Below are 22,251 nucleotides of genomic sequence, written 5' to 3'. Positions count from 1 at the left end.
GCACAAGAACTGTTCGTCGGGACCTTCATGAAATGGGTTTCCATGGCCGAGCAGCCGCACACAAGCCTAAGATCACTATGCGCAATGCCAAGCGTCAGCTGGAGTGGTGTAAAGCTCGTCACCATTGGACTCTGGGGCAATGGTAACGCGTTCTCTGGAGTGATGAATCACGCTTCAGCATCTGGCAGTCGGACAAATCTGAGTTTGGCGGATGCCGGGAGAACGCTACCTACCCCAATGCATAGTGCCAACTGTAAAGTTTGGTGGAGGAGGAATAATGGTCTGAGGCTGTTTTTCATGGTTCGGGCTAGGCCCCTTAGTTCCAGTGAAGGTAAGGAAATCTTAACATTACAGCATACAATTACATTTTAGACGATTCTGTGCTTCCAACTTTGTGGCAACAGTTTGGGGAAGGCCCTTTCCTGTTTCAACATGACAATGCCCCTGTGCACAAAGCGAGGTCCATACAGAAATGGTTTGTCAAGATCGGTGAGGAAGAACTTGACTGGCCTGCACAGAGCCCTGACCTCAACCCCATCGAACACTTTTGGGATGAATCGGAAAGGCGACTGCGAGCCAGGCCTAATCGCACAACATCAGTGCCCGACCTCACTAATGCTCTTGTGGCTGAATGGAAGCAAGTCCCCACAGCAATGTTCCAACATCTAGTGGAAAGCCTTCCCAGAAGAGTGGAGGCTGTTATGGCAGCAAAGGGGGGACCAACTCCATATTAATGCCCTTGATTTTGTAATAAGATGTTCGACGAGTGGTCATGTAGTGTATCTCTAGCTTAAACTGACAGATTTGTGTGGGGATTTTTTTATTGCGCTAATTAGATTTATGTGGGGGCGCAGACATCAACCTTAGGGGGGGTTTAAACTGCAAATCATATCAATCTAAATGCCTAAGTATTTATTTGCGAACACGTTTGATTGGAGAACCATCTAATGAGTGAACATAAGTTAATCTGAAACATTCTTACGAGAGTTTAAAAACAACATGTATTTCATTTTGCCTGTATTAAGCACACGTTTTAAATCAGCAAGGGATTCCTGCATACAGTAGCTATCAAATCTGACTGTTAGCCAGTGGGTGTTAGGGTTAGGGCATGGGCTAACAGGGCTGGGGTGTGTGGGTAATAAGGGGGTATATTATTGTGGCTGAGGAATAGGGGTAAATGTCTGTTCATTTTATTATAGGCAGAGACAATTGTGACCGAGAATAAAACATCATTTTTTTACATACTTTTCAATATATAGATTTGGAAACAAATGGGTTAAAAGCTTGTCTCTGCTAAGTCCTTCAAGCACTGTGATATAAAATTATACTGTAGATGATTTAGGAAACATCTACTCTATATTGTGCTTATCAACACATTATGTATACTATATGAAGCATTTATAACTTGTAGTTTGTTTAAAATGGGACTCTTATTCTCCTTCCTCCCAGTGCCTATCTTGTAAATAAAGGCATTACATTGACATCAGGTGGCCTCCACACACAGCTTGCTAATGAGACAATGAATGAAGCCATATGAAATGCCAGTTCTAATGCATTGTACTGCCCCTGCAGTGTTTCTTAATATCCTCACAAACTATTAATAATCCCAACGCTAAATCCCTCTTTAATAGACCTGTGAGGTCTGCTCCTGTCCTGTTACTGAGATAATGTCTTACTACCAAGTGACTGGAAAATGAATTCTTATGCGAAACAATGCCGGAGCTGACTATGACTAACTAATGAAGTCCCTGCCTGCTGCCATAGGCACACTGGCTGGGCAATTACAAGAAGAACGGGATAGAGAGGGAGAGAGAGAGAGAGAGGGAGGGAGAGAGAGAGAGAGAGAGAGAGAGAGAGAGAGAGAGAGAGAGAGAGAGAGAGAGAGAGAGAGAGGAGAGAGACGGGAGAGAGAGAGAGACGGAGAGAGAGAGAGAGAGAGAGAGAGAGAGAGAGAGAGAGAGAGAGAGAGAGAGAGAGAGAGGGGAGGGGAAGGGAGAGAGACAGGGAGAGATAGAGATGGGGGAGAGAGAGAGAGAGAGAGAGAGAGGAAAGAGAGGAAGATGGGGCTTAGCCTGTCCTCATTTAATCCTTTATAACAGAACAGAGCAGAGCAGAGCAAAACAGAGGAGAACAGAGCAGAACTTCTCTGTGTTTCTGTGCAGTGAAATTTAAATGTTACACTAAATATCTGCTTGCGCCATTTCTGAAAATACTGCACACGCACAAAAATATTGAGATTCATAAATGTCTTTGGAGGTGTTGGCAGAATGTTTCTTTTGAAGTGACATTTACTGTATCTGACCATTTCTGAATGACAAAAACAATTGCAAATAGTGATGGACCTGTAAACAGATAGTTTGAATGCAGTAATGTTTTGCATTCACTTTTCCCTGAACCTAAATATGCTGCACTGCCCACTAATTCTGAAACATTGTCTACTCAGATAAAAATAAAAACTACAGTAGGCCTACTTACAGTGGTAGCCTACACACGTCAATGCCAAATACCAACTGTCAGTTCACCTGTTAAATTCTACTGTATGTTATAAACCGTGCTCCCTGTCGGATGCATAGAGCAAAAACCTGAAACGATAATAGCCTATCAATAGCCCCAATTAAATGAGAGATGCGCATGGTAATCTGTTGTATGGCTACTTGAGGAATATGAACTCAACTGTCTCAACATGGTCGGAAAGGGTGAGGAATTCATTCTGCAATGGTGATGATATATAATGTATTATGTTTATAAATGAAATATTGTCTACTCGAGAAATTTGACATTACAGTATTCAGACGGTTCCTCCAAACGTCAATGGAAAAGGTGAACCGTCAGTTCTACCGTTAAACTGCACTTCGGATTGGATCGCATGGAGCAAAATACTTGAAATAGCTTGTCTATGTACTACTGTGATGTGAGTCCAATTAAATAAGAGATCAGACGAATGGTAACGAACTAACTAACTACTAGCTAACTTGTTGTAGGCCTATAGGATATTTTGTGAGTAACCTAGTCTATGAAACCAACAGTCAAACAATATTAGGAATTTATTCTGTAATGATCATGGAAATTAAATAAATAATAGGAAATATATGTCTATTTCTAATTATTTTAGAAGGCAAAGATGAGAAAAAATATGTGTTTTGCTCTTCTCACTGACAGCATATGTTTGCATCTTGTTATTATATTTAGCTAGGCTACCTGTTTTTTGTTACGAAAAAGTGTGTCATATATTCCCCATTTGCACTACTACTACTAGACTACTACAAGACTACTACTATACTACTACTAGACTACTACTAGACTACTACTAGGCTACTGCTAGGCTACTGCTATACTACTACTATACTACTACTAGACTACTACTAGACTACTACTAGGCTACTACTAGACTACTACTAGACTACTACTAGGCTACTGCTAGGCTACTACTATACTACTACTAGACTACTACTAGGATACTACAATACTACTACTATACTACTACTAAACTACTACTAGGCTACTTCTAGACTACCACTAGACTACCACTAGACTACTACTAGGCTGCTACTACTATACTACTAATATACTTCTATACTATAAATATAATACTACTAGACTACTTCTAGACTACCACTAGACTACTACTAGGCTACTACTAGACTTCTACTAGGCTACTGCTAGACTACCACTAGACTACTACTAAGCTACTACTAGACTACTACTATACTACTACTAGGCTACTACTAGACTACTACTATACTACTACTTGGCTACTACTATACTATTGCTAGACTACTACTAGACTACTACTAGACTACTACTAGTCTACTACTATACTACTACTAAACTACTACTAGGCTCCTACTAGACTACTACTAGACAACTACTAGGCTACTACTATACTACTACTAGACTACTACTAGGCAACTACTATAATACTACTAGACTGCTAATAGACTACTACTAGGCTACTACTATACTATTGCTAGGCCAATACTAGGCTACTACTTGACTACTACTATACTACTACTAAACTACTGCTAGGCCACTACTAGGCTACTACTATAATACTACTAGACTACTACTAGACTACTACTAGATTACTACTAGGATACTACTATACTACTACTATACTACTACTACTAAACTACTACTAGGCTACTTCTAGACTAACACTAGACTACTTCTAGGCTACTACTATACAACTAATACTACCACTACTAGGCTACTACAATAATACTACTAGACTACTACTAGGCTACTACTAGGATACTACTATACTACTACTATACTACTACTAGACTACTTATAGACTACCACTAGACTACTACTAGACTATCACTAGACTACTAATATACTACTACTAGACTACTACTATACTACTACTAGACTACTACTAGGATACTACTATACTACTAATACTATACTACTAAACTACTACTAGGCTACTTCTAGACTACACTAGACTACTACTAGGCTCCTACTAGACTACTACTAGACTACTACTTGGCTACTACTCTACTACAACTAGACTACTACTAGGCAACTACTATACTACTACTAGACTTTTACTAGACTATTATTAGGCTACTACTATACTACTACTATACTACTACTATACTACTACTATACTACTACTAGACTACTACTAGGCTACTACTATACTACTACTACACTACTACTAGGCCACTGCTAGGCTACTACTAGACTACTGCTAGACTACTACTATACTACTACTAGGCTACTACTATACTACTACTAGACTACTACTAGACTACTACTAGACTACTTGTAGGATACTATTATAATACTACTACTATACTACTAAACTACTACTATTCTACTACTAGGATACTACTAGACTACTAATATACTACTACTAGACTACTACTAGACTACTACTATACTATTGCTAGGCCACTACTAGGCTACTACTAGACTACTAATATACTACTACTAGACTACTACTAGACTACTAATAGACTACTACTAGACTACTACTAGACTACTAATAAACTACTACTAGACTAATACTAGGCTACTACTATACTAATACTCTACTACTACTATACTACTAATAGGCTACTACTATACTATTGCTAGACTACTAATATACTACTAATATACTACTAGACTACTACTATACTACTACTCGACTACTACTAGGATACTACTATACTACTACTATACTACTACTAGACTACTTCTAGACTACCACTAGACTACTACTAGGCTACTACTATACTACTACTACTATACTTCTAAACTACTACTAGGCTACTTCTAGACTACCACTAGACTACTACTAGGCTACGACCATACTACTACTATACTACTACTAGGCTACTACTATACTACTGCTATACTACTACTAGGCTACTACTAGACTACTACTAGACTACTACTAGACTACTACTAGGCTACTACTATACTACTACTAGACTATTACTAGACTACTACTAGGATACTATACTACTACTACTAGGCTACTACTATACTACTGCTATACTACTACTAGGCTACTACTATACTACTACTATACTACTACTATACTACTTCTAGACTACTTCTAGACTACCACTAGACTACTACTAGGCTACTACTATACTACTACTACTATACTTCTAAACTACTACTAGGCTACTTCTAGACTACCACTAGACTACTACTAGGCTACGACTATACTACTACTATGCTACTACTAGGCTACTACTATACTACTGCTATACTACTACTAGGCTACTACTATACTACTACTAGGCTACTACTATACTACTGCTAGTCCACTACTAGGCTACTACTAGACTACTACTAGACTACTACTAGACTACTACTAGGCTACTACTATACTACTACTAGACTATTACTAGACTACTACTAGGCTACTATACTACTACTACTAGACTACCACTAGGCTACTACTAGACTACTTCTAGACTACTACTATACTACTACTAGACTACTACTAGGCTACTACTAGACTACTACTAGACTACTACTAGACTACTTCTACACTACTACTATACTACGACTAGACTACAACTTGACTACTACTAGACTACTACTAGACTACTACTAAACTACTACTAGGCTACTACTATACTACTACTATACTACTCTTTTGCCACTACTAGGCTAATACTAGACTACTACTAGACTACTTCTAGACTACTACTATACTACTACTAGACTACTACTAGGCTACTACTAGACTACTACTAGACTACTTCTAGACTACTACTATACTACTACTTGACTACAACTTGACTACTACTAGACTACTACTAGACTACTAACTAGGCTACTACTATACTACTACTATACTACTACGATACAACTGTTTTGCCACTACTAGGCTAATACTAGACTACTGCTAGACTACTACTATACTACTACTAGGCTACTACTATACTACTACTATACTACTTATAGGCTACTACTAGACTACTGCTAGACTACTTCTAGACTACTACTAGGCTACTACTATACTACTACTAGACTACTACTAGACTACTACTAGGCTACTACTAGACTACTACTATACTACTACTATACTACTGCTTTGCCACTACTAGGCTAACACTTTACTACTGCTAGACTACTACTATACTACTACTACTAGGCTACCACTATACTACTACTAGACTACTACTAGACTAACTAGGCTACTACTATACTACTAATATACTACGTCTAGGCTACTACTAGACTACTGCTAGTCTACTACTAGACTACTACTAGGCTACTAATAGACTACTACTAGACTACTACTGTACTACTACTAGACTACTATTTGGCTACTTCTAGACTACTACTAGACTACTACTAGACTACTACTAGACTACAACTAGACTACTACTAGGGTACTACTAGACTACTACTAGACTACTACTAGGCTACTACTAGGCTACTACTATACTTATACTAGGCTACTACTATACTACTGCTTTGCCACTACTAGGCTAATACTAGACTAATGCTAGACTACTACTATACTACTACTAGGCTACTACTATAATACTACTAGACTACTACTAGACTACTACTAGGCTAGTACTAGACTACTACTATACTACTACTATACTACTTCTAGGCTACTACTAGACTACTGCTAGTCTACTACTAGACTACTACTATACTACTACTAGACTACTACTAGGCTACTACTAGACTACTACTAGACTACTACTATACTTCTACTAGACTACTACTAGACTACTACTATACTACTACTAGACTACTACTAGGCTACTACTATAATGCTACTAGACTACTACTAGACTACTACTAGACTAAAACTAGACTACTACTACACTACTACTACACTACTACTTGACTACTACTAGACTACTATTATACTACTACTAGACTACTACTTGGCTACTACTAGACTACTTATAGACTACTACTAGACTACTACTAGACTACTTATAGACTACTACTATACTACTAGACTACTACTAGGCTACAACTAGACTACAACTAGACCACAACTAGGCTACTACTAGACTACTACTAGACTAATACTAGACTACTGCTAGACTACTGCTAGACTACTACTAGACTACTACTAGGCTACTACTAGACTACTACTAGACTACTACTAGGCTACTACTAGACTACTACTATACTACTACTAGACTACTACTATACTACTACTATAATACTACTAGGCTACTACTAGACTACTACTATACTACTGCTAGACTACTACTAGACCACTACTATACCACTACTAGACTACTACTAGAATAATACTAGACTACTACTAGACTACTACTAGACCACAACTAGACTACTACTACTAGACTACTACTAGACTACTACAAGACTACTACTAGACTACTACTAGACCTAGATACTACTAGACTACTACTAGACTACACTAGACTACTACTAGCTAGACTACTACTACTAGACTACTACTAGACTACTACTAGACCACTACTATACTACTACTAGACTACTACTAGACTACTACTAGACTACTACTAGGCTACTACTATACTACTACTAGACTACTACTAGACTACTACTAGACTAAAACTAGACTACTACTACACTACTACTACACTACTACTAGACTACTACTAGACTACTATTATACTACTACTAGACTACTACTTGGCTACTACTAGACTACTTATAGACTACAACTAGACTACTACTAGACTACTTATATACTACTACTATACTACTAGACTACTACTAGGCTACAACTAGACTACAACTAGACCACAACTAGGCTACTACTAGACTAATACTAGACTACTGCTAGACTACTACTAGACTACTACTAGGCTACTACTAGACTACTACTAGACTACTACTAGGCTACTACTAGACTACTACTATACTACTACTAGACTACTACTAGACTACTACTATACTACTACTATACTACTACTATACTACTACTAGGCTACTACTAGACTACTACTAGGCTACTACTATACTACTGCTAGACTACTACTAGACCACTACTATACCACTACTAGACTAATACTATAATAATACTAGACTACTACTAGACTACTACTAGACTACTACTAGACCACAACTAGACTACTACTACTAGACTACTACCAGACTACTACTAGACTACTACTATACTACTACTAGAGTACTACTAGACTACTACTAGACTATAACTACACTACTACTAGGCTACTACTAGACTACTACTAGACTACTACTAGACCACAACTAGACTACTACTACTAGACTACTACTAGACTACTACTAGACTACTACTATACTACTACTAGACTACTACTAGACTACTACTAGACTACTACTAGGCTACTACTATACTACTACTAGACTACTACTAGACTACTACTATACTACTACTGGAGTACTACTAGACTACTACTAGACTATAACTACACTACTACTAGGCTACTACTATAATACTACTATACTACTACTAGGCTACTACTAGGATACTACTATACTACTACTATACTACTGCTTTGCCACTACTAGTTCTACTACTAGACTACTGCTAGACTACTACTATACTACTACTACTAGGCTTCTACTATATTACTACTAGACTACTACTAGACTACTACTAGGCTACTACTATACTACTACTAGAATACTACTTGGCTACTTCTAAACTTCTACTAGACTACTACTAGACTACTACTAGACTACAACTAGACTACTACTAGGCTACTACTATACTACCACTAGACTACTACTATACTACTAATAGGCTACTACTAGACTACAACTAGGCTACTACTATTCTACAACTAGACTACTACTAGACTACTACTAGACTACTATTATACTACTACTAGACTACTACTTTGCTACTACAAGACTACTACTAGACTACTACTAGGCTGCTACTAGACTACTACTAGACTACTACTAGGCTACTGCTAGGCTACTACTATACTACTACTAGACTACTACTAGGATACTACAATACTACTACTATACTACTACTAAACTACTACTAGGCTACTTCTAGACTACCACTAGACTACCACTAGACTACTACTAGGCTGCTACTACTATACTACTAATATACTTCTATACTATAAATATAATACTACTAGACTACTTCTAGACTACCACTAGACTACTACTAGGCTACTACTAGACTTCTACTAGGCTACTTCTAGACTACCACTAGACTACTACTAAGCTACTACTAGACTACTACTATACTACTACTAGGCTACTACTATACTATTGCTAGACTACTACTAGGCAACTACTATAATACTACTAGACTGCTAATAGACTACTACTAGGCTACTACTATACTATTGCTAGGCCAATACTAGGCTACTACTTGACTACTACTATACTACTACTAAACTACTGCTAGGCCACTACTAGGCTACTACTATACTACTACTAGGCTACTACTATAATACTACTAGACTACTACTAGACTACTACTAGATTACTACTAGGATACTACTATACTACTACTATACTACTACTACTAAACTACTACTAGGCTACTTCTAGACTAACACTAGACTACTTCTAGGCTACTACTATACAACTAATACTACTACTACTAGGCTACTACTATAATACTACTAGACTACTACTAGGCTACTACTAGGATACTACTATACTACTACTATACTACTACTAGACTACTTATAGACTACCACTAGACTACTACTAGACTACCACTAGACTACTAATATACTACTACTAGACTACTACTATACTACTACTAGACTACTACTAGGATACTACTTTTACTACTAATAATATACTACTAAACTACTACTAGGCTACTTGACTACACTAGACTACTACTAGGCTCCTACTAGACTACTACTAGACTACTACTTGGCTACTACTCTACTACACCTAGACTACTACTAGGCAACTACTATACTACTACTAGACTTTTACTAGACTATTATTAGGCTACTACTATACTACTACTATACTACTTTAATACTACTACTAGACTACTACTAGGCTACTACTATACTACTACTACACTACTACTAGGCCACTGCTAGGCTACTACTAGACTACTGCTAGACTACTACTATACTACTACTAGGCTACTACTATACTACTACTCTACTACTACTAGACTACTACTAGACTACTTGTAGCATACTATTATAATACTACTACTATACTACTAAACTACTACTATTCTACTACTAGGATACTACTAGACTACTAATATACTACTACTAGACTACTACTATACTACTACTAGACTACTACTATACTATTGCTAGGCCACTACTAGGCTACTACTAGACTACTAATAGACTACTACTAGACTACTACTAGACTACTAATAGACTACTACTAGACTACTACTAGACTACTAATAAACTACTACTAGACTAATACTAGGCTACTACTATACTAATACTCTACTACTACTATACTACTAATAGGCTACTACTATACTATTGCTAGACTACTAATAGACTACTAATATACTACTAGACTACTACTATACTACTACTCGACACTACTAGGATACTACTATACTCACTACTATACTACTACTAGACTACTTCTAGACTACCACTAGACTACTACTAGGCTACTACATACTACTACTACTATACTTCTAAACTACTACTAGGCTGCTTCTAGACTACCACTAGATTACTACTAGGCTACGACTATACTACTACTATACTACTACTAGGCTACTACTATACTACTGCTATACCACTACTAGGCTACTACTAGACTACTACTAGACTACTACTAGACTACTACTAGGCTACTACTATACTACTACTAGACTATTACTAGACTACTACTAGGATACTATACTACTACTACTAGGCTACTACTATACTACTGCTATACTACTACTAGGCTACTACTATACTACTACTATACTACTACTATACTACTTCTAGACTACTTCTAGACTACCACTAGACTACTACTAGGCTACTACTATACTACTACTACTACTATACTTCTAAACTACTACTAGGCTACTTCTAGACTACCACTAGACTACTACTAGGCTACGACTATACTACTACTATACTACTACTAGGCTACGACTATACTACGACTATACTACTACTAGGCTACTACTATACTACTGCTATACTACTACTAGGCTACTACTATACTACTACTAGGCTACTACTATACTACTGCTAGTCCACTACTAGGCTACTACTAGACTACTACTAGACTACTACTAGACTACTACTAGGCTACTACTATACTACTACTAGACTATTACTAGACTACTACTAGGCTACTATACTACTACTACTAGACTACCACTAGGCTACTACTATACTACTTCTAGACTACTACTGTACTACTACTAGACTACTACTAGGCTACTACTAGACTACTACTAGACTACTACTAGACTACTTCTACACTACTACTATACTACGACTATACTACTACTAGACTACTACTAGGCTACTACTAGACTACTACTAGACTACTACTAGACTACTTCTACACTACTACTATAATACGACTAGACTACAACTTGACTACTACTAGACTACTACCAGACTACTACTATACTACTACTAGGCTACTACTATACTACTGCTAGTCCACTACTAGGCTACTACTAGACTACTACTAGACTACTACTAGACTACTACTAGGCTACTACTAGACTATTACTAGACTACTACTAGGCTACTATACTACTACTACTAGACTACCACTAGGCTACTACTAGACTACTTCTAGACTACTACTATACTACTACTAGACTACTACTAGGCTACTACTAGACTACTACTAGACTACTACTAGACTACTTCTACACTACTACTATACTACTACTAGACTACTACTAGGCTACTACTAGACTACTACTAGACTACTACTAGACTACTTCTACACTACTACTATACTACGACTAGACTACAACTTGACTACTACTAGACTACTACTAGACTACTTCTAGACTACTACTATACTACTACTAGACTACAACTTGACTACTACTAGACTACTACTAGACTACTACTAGGCTACTACTATACTACTACTATACTACTACGATACTACTGTTTTGCCACTACTAGGCTAATACTAGACTACTGCTAGACTACTACTATACTACTACTAGGCTACTACTATACTACTACTATACTACTTATAGGCTACTACTAGACTACTGCTAGACTACTTCTAGACTACTACTAGGCTACTACTATACTACTACTAGACTACTACTAGGCTACTACTAGACTACTACTATACTACTACTATACTACTGCTTTGCCACTACTAGGCTAACACTTTACTACTGCTAGACTACTACTATACTACTACTACTAGGCTACCACTATACTACTACTAGACTACTACTAGACTAACTAGGCTACTACTATACTACTAATATACTACTTCTAGGCTACTACTAGACTACTGCTAGTCTACTACTAGACTACTACTAGGCTACTAATAGACTACTACTAGACTACTACTGTACTACTACTAGACTACTATTTGGCTACTTCTAGACTACTACTAGACTACTACTAGACTACTACTAGACTACAACTAGACTACTACTAGGGTACTACTAGACTACTACTAGACTACTACTAGGCTACTACTAGGCTACTACTATACTTATACTAGGCTACTACTATACTACTGCTTTGCCACTACTAGGCTAATACTAGACTAATGCTAGACTACTACTATACTACTACTAGGCTACTACTATACTACTACTAGACTACTACTAGACTACTACTAGTTTACTACTATACTACTACTAGACTACTACTAGACTACTACTAGACTAAAACTAGACTACTACTACACTACTACTACACTACTACTAGACTACTACTAGACTACTATTATACTACTATTAGACTACTACTTGGCTACTACTAGACTACTTATAGACTACTACTAGACTACTACTAGACTACTTATATACTACTACTATACTACTAGACTACTACTAGGCTACAACTAGACTACAACTAGACCACAACTAGGCTACTACTAGACTACTACTAGACTAATACTAGACTACTGCTAGACTACTACTAGACTACTACTAGGCTACTACTAGACTACTACTAGGCTACTACTAGACTACAACTATACTACTACTAGACTACTACTAGACTACTACTATACTACTACTAGGCTACTACTAGACTACTACTAGGCTACTACTATACTACTGCTAGACTACTACTAGAATAATACTAGACTACTACTAGACTACTACTAGACCACAACTAGACTACTACTACTAGACTACTACCAGACTACTACTATTAGACTACTACTATACTACTACTAGAGTACTACTAGACTACTACTAGACCACAACTAGACTACTACTACTAGACTACTACTAGACTACCACTAGACTACTACTATACTACCACTAGACTACTACTAGATTACTACTAGGCTACTACTAGACTACTACTAGACTACTACTGGACTACTACTAGACTACTACTATACTACTACTGAGTACTACTAGACTACTACTAGACTATAACTACACAACTACTGAGGCTACTACTATAATACTACTATACTACTACTAGGCTACTACTAGGATACTACTATACTACTACTATACTACTGCTTTGCCACTACTAGGCTACTACTAGACTACTGCTAGACTACTACTATACTACTACTACTATGCTTCTACTATACTACTACTAGACTACTACTAGACTACTACTAGGCTACTACTATACTACTACTAGACTACTACTTGGCTACTTAGACCTCTACTAGATTACTACTAGACTACTACTAGACTGCAACTAGACTACTACTAGGCTACTACTAGACTACAACTAGACTACTACTAGTCTACTCTTAGGCCTACTACTATACTACCACTAGACTACTACTATACTACTAATAGGCTACTACTAGACTACAACTAGGCTACTACTATTCTACAACTAGACTACTACTAGACTACTACTAGACTACTATTATACTACTACTAGATTACTACTTTGCTACTACTAGACTACTACTAGACTACTACTAGACTACTACTAGACTACTTATAGACTACTACTATACTACTAGACTACTACTAGGCTACAACTAGACTACAACTAGACCACAACTAGGCTACTACTAGACTACTACTAGACTAATACTAGACTACTGCTATACTACTACTAGACTACTACTAGGCTACTACTAGACTACTACTAGACTACTACTAGGCTACTACTAGACTACTACTATACTACTACTAGACTACTACTAAACTACTACTATACTACTACTATACTACTACTAGGCTACTACTAGACTACTACTAGGCTACTACTATACTACTGCTAGACTACTACTAAACCACTACTATACCACTACTAGACTACTACTAGACTACTACTAGACCACAACTAGACTACTACTACTAGACTACTACTAGACTACTACTACACTAATACTAAAGTACTACTAGACTACTACTAGACTATAACTACACTACTACTAGGCTACTACTAGACTACTACTAGACCACAACTAGACTACTACTACTAGACTACTACTAGACTACTACTAGACTACTACTATTCTACTACTAGACTACTTCTAGACTACTACTAGGCTACTACTATACTACTACTAGACTACTACTAGACTACTACTAGACTACTACTATACTACTACTAGAGTACTACTAGACTACTATTAGACTATAACTACACTACTACTAGGCTACTACATAATACTACTAGACTACTACTAGGCTACTACTAGAATACTACTATACTACTACTATACTACTGCTTTGCCACTACTAGGCTACTACTAGACTACTGCTAGACTACTACTATACTACTACTACTAGGCTACTACTAGACTACTACTAGACTACTACTAGGCTACTACTATACTACTACTAGACTACTACTTGGCTACTTCTAGACTTCTACTAGACTACTACTAGACTACTACTAGACTACAACTAGACTACTACTAGGCTACTACTAGACTACAACTAGACTACTACTAGACTACTACTAGTCTACTCTTAGGCTACTACTATACTACCACTAGACTACTACTATACTACTACTAGACTACTACTAGACTACTACTAGACTACAACTAGACTACTACTAGGGTACTACTAGACTACTACTAGACTACTACTAGGCTACTACTAGGCTACTACTATACTTATACTAGGCTACTACTATACTACTGCTTTGCCACAGGCTAATACTAGACTAATGCTAGACTACTACTATACTACTACTAGGCTACTACTATACTACTACTAGACTACTACTAGACTACTACTAGTTTACTACTAGACTACTACTAGACTACTACTAGACTAAAACTAGACTACTACTACACTACTACTACACTACTACTAGACTACTACTAGACTACTATTATACTACTATTAGACTACTACTTGGCTACTACTAGACTACTTATAGACTACTACTAGACTACTACTAGACTACTTATATACTACTACTATACTACTAGACTACTACTAGGCTACAACTAGACTACAACTAGACCACAACTAGGCTACTACTAGACTACTACTAGACTAATACTAGACTACTGCTAGACTACTACTAGACTACTACTAGGCTACTACTAGACTACTACTAGACTACTACTAGGCTACTACTAGACTACTACTATACTACTACTAGACTACTACTAGACTACTACTATACTACTACTATACTACTACTAGGCTACTACTAGACTACTACTAGGCTACTACTATACTACTGCTAGACTACTACTAGACCACTACTATACCACTACTAGACTACTACTAGAATAATACTAGACTACTACTAGACTACTACTAGACCACAACTAGACTACTACTACTAGACTACTACCAGACTACTACTAGACTACTACTATACTACTACTAGAGTACTACTAGACTACTACTAGACTATAACTACACTACTACTAGGCTACTACTAGACTACTACTAGACTACTACTAGACCACTACTATACTACTACTAGACTACTACTAGACTACTACTAGACTACTACTAGGCTACTACTATACTACTACTAGGCTACTACTATACTACTACTAGACTACTACTAGACTACTACTAGACTACTACTAGACTACTACTGGACTACTACTAGACTACTACTAGACTATAACTACACAACTACTAGGCTACTACTACAATACTACTATACTACTACTAGGCTACTACTAGGATACTACTATACTACTACTATACTACTGCTTTGCCACTACTAGGCTACTACTAGACTACTGCTTGCTAGACTACTACTATACTACTACTATACTACTAGGCTTCTACTAGACACTACTAGACTACTACTAGACTACTACTAGGCTACTACTATACTACTACTAGACTACTACTTGGCTACTTCTAGACTTCTACTAGACTACTACTAGACTACTACTATACTACAACTAGACTACTACTAGGCTACTACTAGACTACAACTAGACTACTACTAGTCTACTCTTAGGCTACTACTATCTACTAGACTACTACTAGACTACTACTATACTACTACCAGGCTACTACTAGACTACAACTAGGCTACTACTATTCTACAACTAGACTACTACTAGACTACTACTAGACTACTGTTATACTACTACTAGACTACTACTTTGGCTACTACTAGACTACTACTAGACTACTACTAGACTACTACTAGACTACTATATGACTACTACTATACTACTAGACTACTACTAGACTACAACTAGACTACAACTAGACTACTACTAGGCTACTACTAGACTACTCTAGACTACTACTAGACTACTACTAGACTACTACTAGACTACTACTAGGCTACTACTAGACTACTACTAGACTACTACTAGGCTACTACTAGACTACTACTAGACTACTACTAAACTACTACTATGCTACTACTATACTACTACTAGGCTACTACTAGACTACTACTAGGTTACTACTATACTACTGCTAGACTACTACTAGACTACTATAGACTACTACTAGACCACTACTACACTACTACTAGACTACTACTAGACTACTACTAGACTACTAACTACTACTAGACTCACTACTAGACTACTACTACACTACTACTAGACTACTACTAGACTACTACTAGACTATAACTACACTACTACTAGGCTACTACTAGACTACTACTAGACTACTACTAGACTACAACTAGCTACTAGACTACTACTAGACTACTACTAGACTACTACTAGACTACTTCTAGACTACTACTAGGCTACTACTAGACTACTACTAGACTACTACTAGACTACTACTAGACTACTACTATACTACTACTAGAGTACTACTAGACTACTACTAGACTACTACTATACTACTACTAGGCTACTACTAGACTACTACTAGACTACTACTAGGCTACTGCTAGACTACTACTATACTACTGCTTTGCCACTACTAGGCTACTACTAGACTACTGCTAGACCACTACTAGACTACTACTACTAGGCTACTACTAGACTACTACTATGACTACTACTAGGCTACTACTATACTACTACTAGACTACTACTAGACTATAACTACACTACTACTAGGCTACTACTAGACTACTACTAGACTACTACTAGACCACAACTAGACTACTACTACTAGACTACTACTAGACTTCTACTAGACTACTACTATACTACTACTAGACTACTACTAGACTACTACTAGGCTACTACTATACTACTACTAGACTACTACTAGACTACTACTAGACTACTACTATACTACTACTGGAGTACTACTAGACTACTACTAGACTATAACTACACAACTACTAGGCTACTACTATAATACTACTATACTACTACTAGGCTACTACTAGGATACTACTATACTACTACTATACTACTGCTTTGCCACTACTAGGCTACTACTAGACTACTGCTAGACTACTACTATACTACTACTACTAGGCTTCTACTATACTACTACTAGACTACTACTAGACTACTACTAGGCTACTACTATACTACTACTAGACTACTACTTGGCTACTTCTAGACTTCTACTAGACTACTACTAGACTACTACTAGACTACAACTAGACTACTACTAGGCTACTACTAGACTACAACTAGACTACTACTAGTCTACTCTTAGGCTACTACTATACTACCACTAGACTACTACTATACTACTAATAGGCTACTACTAGACTACAACTAGGCTACTACTATTCTACAACTAGACTACTACTAGACTACTACTAGACTACTATTATACTACTACTAGACTACTACTTTGCTACTACTAGACTACTACTAGACTACTACTAGACTACTACTAGACTACTTATAGACTACTACTATACTACTAGACTACTACTAGGCTACAACTAGACTACAACTAGACCACAACTAGGCTACTACTAGACTACTACTAGACTAATACTAGACTACTGCTAGACTACTGCTAGACTACTACTAGACTCCTACTAGGCTACTACTAGACTACTACTAGACTACTACTAGGCTACTACTAGACTACTACTAGACTACTACTAAACTACTACTATACTACTACTATACTACTACTAGGCTACTACTAGACTACTACTAGGCTACTACTATACTACTGCTAGACTACTACTAGACCACTACTATACCACTACTAGACTACTACTAGACTACTACTAGACCACAACTAGACTACTACTACTAGACTACTACTAGACTACTACTACACTACTACTAGAGTACTACTAGACTACTACTAGACTATAACTACACTACTACTAGGCTACTACTAGACTACTACTAGACTACTACTAGACCACAACTAGACTACTACTACTAGACTACTACTATTCTACTACTAGACTACTTCTAGACTACTACTAGGCTACTACTATACTACTACTAGACTACTACTAGACTACTACTAGACTACTACTATACTACTACTAGAGTACTACTAGACTACTATTAGACTATAACTACACTACTACTAGGCTACTACTATAATACTACTAGACTACTACTAGGCTACTACTAGAATACTACTATACTACTGCTTTGCCACTACTAGGCTACTACTAGACTACTGCTAGACTACTACTATACTACTACTACTAGGCTACTACTAGACTACTACTAGACTACTACTAGGCTACTGCTATACTACTACTAGACTACTACTTGGCTACTTCTAGACTTCTACTAGACTACTACTAGACTACTACTAGACTACAACTAGACTACTACTAGGCTACTACTAGACTACAACTAGACTACTACTAGACTACTACTAGTCTACTCTTAGGCTACTACTATACTACCACTAGACTACTACTATACTACTAATAGGCTACTACTAGACTACTACTAGGCTACTACTATTCTACAACTAGACTGCTACTAGACTACTACTACTAGACTACTTTTAGGCTACTACTAGGCCTTTGCCTTCTTTCAATGCAGGACTTCAACCACTAGAAGCTGTGCATACACATGGTCTAAGGTTTGCAGGAGGATAAGCACATTCTCACATTAAGTTCAGTTTTTATGAATGCCATCTTCTGCGTGAATACTGGCGCATGCACGTTTTGGGGCATATTATGTGCGTACACAACGTTTATAAATGAGGCCCCAGAAGAGTTACCCCCTCACTGGTGTGACCCATGTGTGACCCTACTGTCTATAGGCTTTTGCTCACCAGGTTAACAGTCTTGTGATCTGAGTTCGAATCCAGTCAGTCAGACTTCTCTCCTCCCTCTTCTCTGTGTTTCAGACTTCTCTCCTCTCCTCCCTCTTCTCTGTGTTTCACACTTCTGTCCTCTCCTACCTCTTCTCTGTGTTTCACACTTCTCTCCTCTCCTCCCTCTTCTCTGTGTTTCAGACTTCTCTCCTCTCCTCCCTCTTCTCTGTGTTTCACACTTCTCTCCTCTCCTCCCTCTTCTCTGTGTTTCACACTTCTCTCCTCTCCTCCCTCTTCTCTGTGTTTCAGACTTCTCTCCTCTCCTACCTCTTCTCTGTGTTTCAGACTTCTCTCCTCTCCTCCCTCTTCTCTGTGTTTCACACTTCTCTCCTCTCCTCCCTCTTCTCGGTGTTTCACACTTCTCTCCTCTCCTCCCTCTTCTCTGTGTTTCACACTTCTCTCCTCCCTCTTCTCTGTGTTTCAGACTTCTCTCCCTCTCCTCCCTCTTCTCTGTGTGTTTCACACTTCTGTCCTCTCCTACCTCTTCTCTGTGTTTCAGACTTCTCTCCTCTCCTCCCTCTTCTCTGTGTTTCAGACTTCTCTCCTCTCCTCCCTCTTCTCTGTGTTTCAGACTTCTCTCCTCTCCTCCCTCTTCTCTGTGTTTCACACTTCTCTCCTCTCCTCCCTCTTCTCTGTGTTTCACCACTTCTCTCCCTCTCCTCCCTCTTCTCTGTGTTTCACACTTCTCTCCTCTCCTCCCTCTTCTCTGTGTTTCACACTTCTCTCCTCTCCTCCCTCTTCTCTGTGTTTCACACTTCTCTCCTCTCCTCCCTCTTCTCTGTGTTTCACACTTCTCTCCTCTCCTCCCTCTTCTCTGTGTTTCAGTGAAGGTTCAGAAGAGTGACCACCCCCACTCATGGGACCCCTGTGTGAATTACTGTGCTCCCCAGCACCCCTCCTCTCACTGTAAGACCAACGCTAATACCTGGACCACTTCCTCCAACCCCTCCAGCACACAGGAGTACTGCAAATGTAAGTATCGCCTCTGCTTCTGTTTCTACGTCTTTCTGTGTCTGTGCTTTGGCTCATACCTTTGCTCTCACACTAGCGGAAATGAAGCTATACCTTGTGTCTGTGTCTGTGTCTGGTCAGCGCTGTGTCTGTCTTAGTGTCCACCAAGAGTCAGTATCTACATGACATTAGTCTCTCCGTCTCCCTACTGCCTCAGTGTCCACCAAGATTCAGTTTCTAAGTGACTTTTGTCTCTCTGTCTCCCTACTGCCCTACTGTCCACAAGGAGTCAGTATCTACATGACATTAGTCTCTCCGTCTCCCTACTGCCCTAGTGTCCACCAAGAGTCAGTATCTACATGACATTAGTCTCTCCGTCTCCCTACTGCCCTAGTGTCCACCAAGAGTCAGTATCTACATAACTTTAGTCTCTCCCTCACTCTACTGCCTTAGTGTCCACCTGACTCTTTCTCTCCAGCCTTAATATATACAGTATGCCATTTAGCAGACACTTTTTAAAATGACTTCTCTCCTTCTCTCTGCAGCCTTAGTGACTCTTCTTTCCCTCATCTCTCTCTCCCTCTGTTCTCTCTCTCTCTCCCTCTCTCTCTCTCTCTCTCTCTCTCTCTCTCTCTCTCTCTCTCTCTCTCTCTCTCTCTCTCTCTCTCTCTCTCTCTCTCTCTCTCTCTCTCTCTCTCTCTCTCTCTCTCTCTCTCTCTCTCTCTCTCTCTCTCTCTCTCTCTCTCTCTCTCTCTCTCTCTCTCCCTCTCTCTCTCTCTCTCTCTCTCTCTCTCTCTCTACCTCTCACTCTCTCTCGCTCTCTCTCCAGCCCTAGTGTCGACCAACTTCTCCCCCAGCTCCACCACCACCACATCAGGCCCTGGGTCAACCAGCCAGAGCTCCAGTACCCTGCCTCGTACAGCTGTCCCTATGAGCCCACGCAACTCCATGATGAAGAGACGGCAGAGGAAAAAAGAGCATAAGAGCTCATGTACGTACTGTATGGCCTTCAAATCCCTCCCCATTAAAAGACCCTGTCCACTAGACACAGTACTATTGTACAGGTGTAGGATCTTAATTTGACCACCCTTTTGCAGGTA

The 22,251-nt window shown here is 38.3% G+C and overlaps 1 protein-coding gene across 1 annotated transcript in view; it reads left to right on the top strand.

Annotated features, from left to right (window-relative positions):
• Window positions 1-22,251, top strand: part of LOC121578813 (glutamate receptor-interacting protein 2-like) — a 189,980-nt gene that overhangs the window by 94,519 nt on the left and 73,210 nt on the right. Inside the window, exons 10-11 of the mRNA XM_045224103.1 lie at window positions 21,026-21,172; window positions 21,981-22,142. Coding sequence (XP_045080038.1) covers window positions 21,026-21,172; window positions 21,981-22,142 — 309 coding nt within the window. The remainder of the gene's footprint in view (window positions 1-21,025; window positions 21,173-21,980; window positions 22,143-22,251) is intronic.

Source organism: Coregonus clupeaformis, chromosome 12 (assembly GCF_020615455.1).
Source record: "Coregonus clupeaformis isolate EN_2021a chromosome 12, ASM2061545v1, whole genome shotgun sequence".
Lineage (NCBI taxonomy): Eukaryota > Metazoa > Chordata > Actinopteri > Salmoniformes > Salmonidae > Coregonus > Coregonus clupeaformis.
Note: the sequence above shows the minus strand (reverse complement) of the source record. Positions and strands in the feature narration are given on the sequence as shown.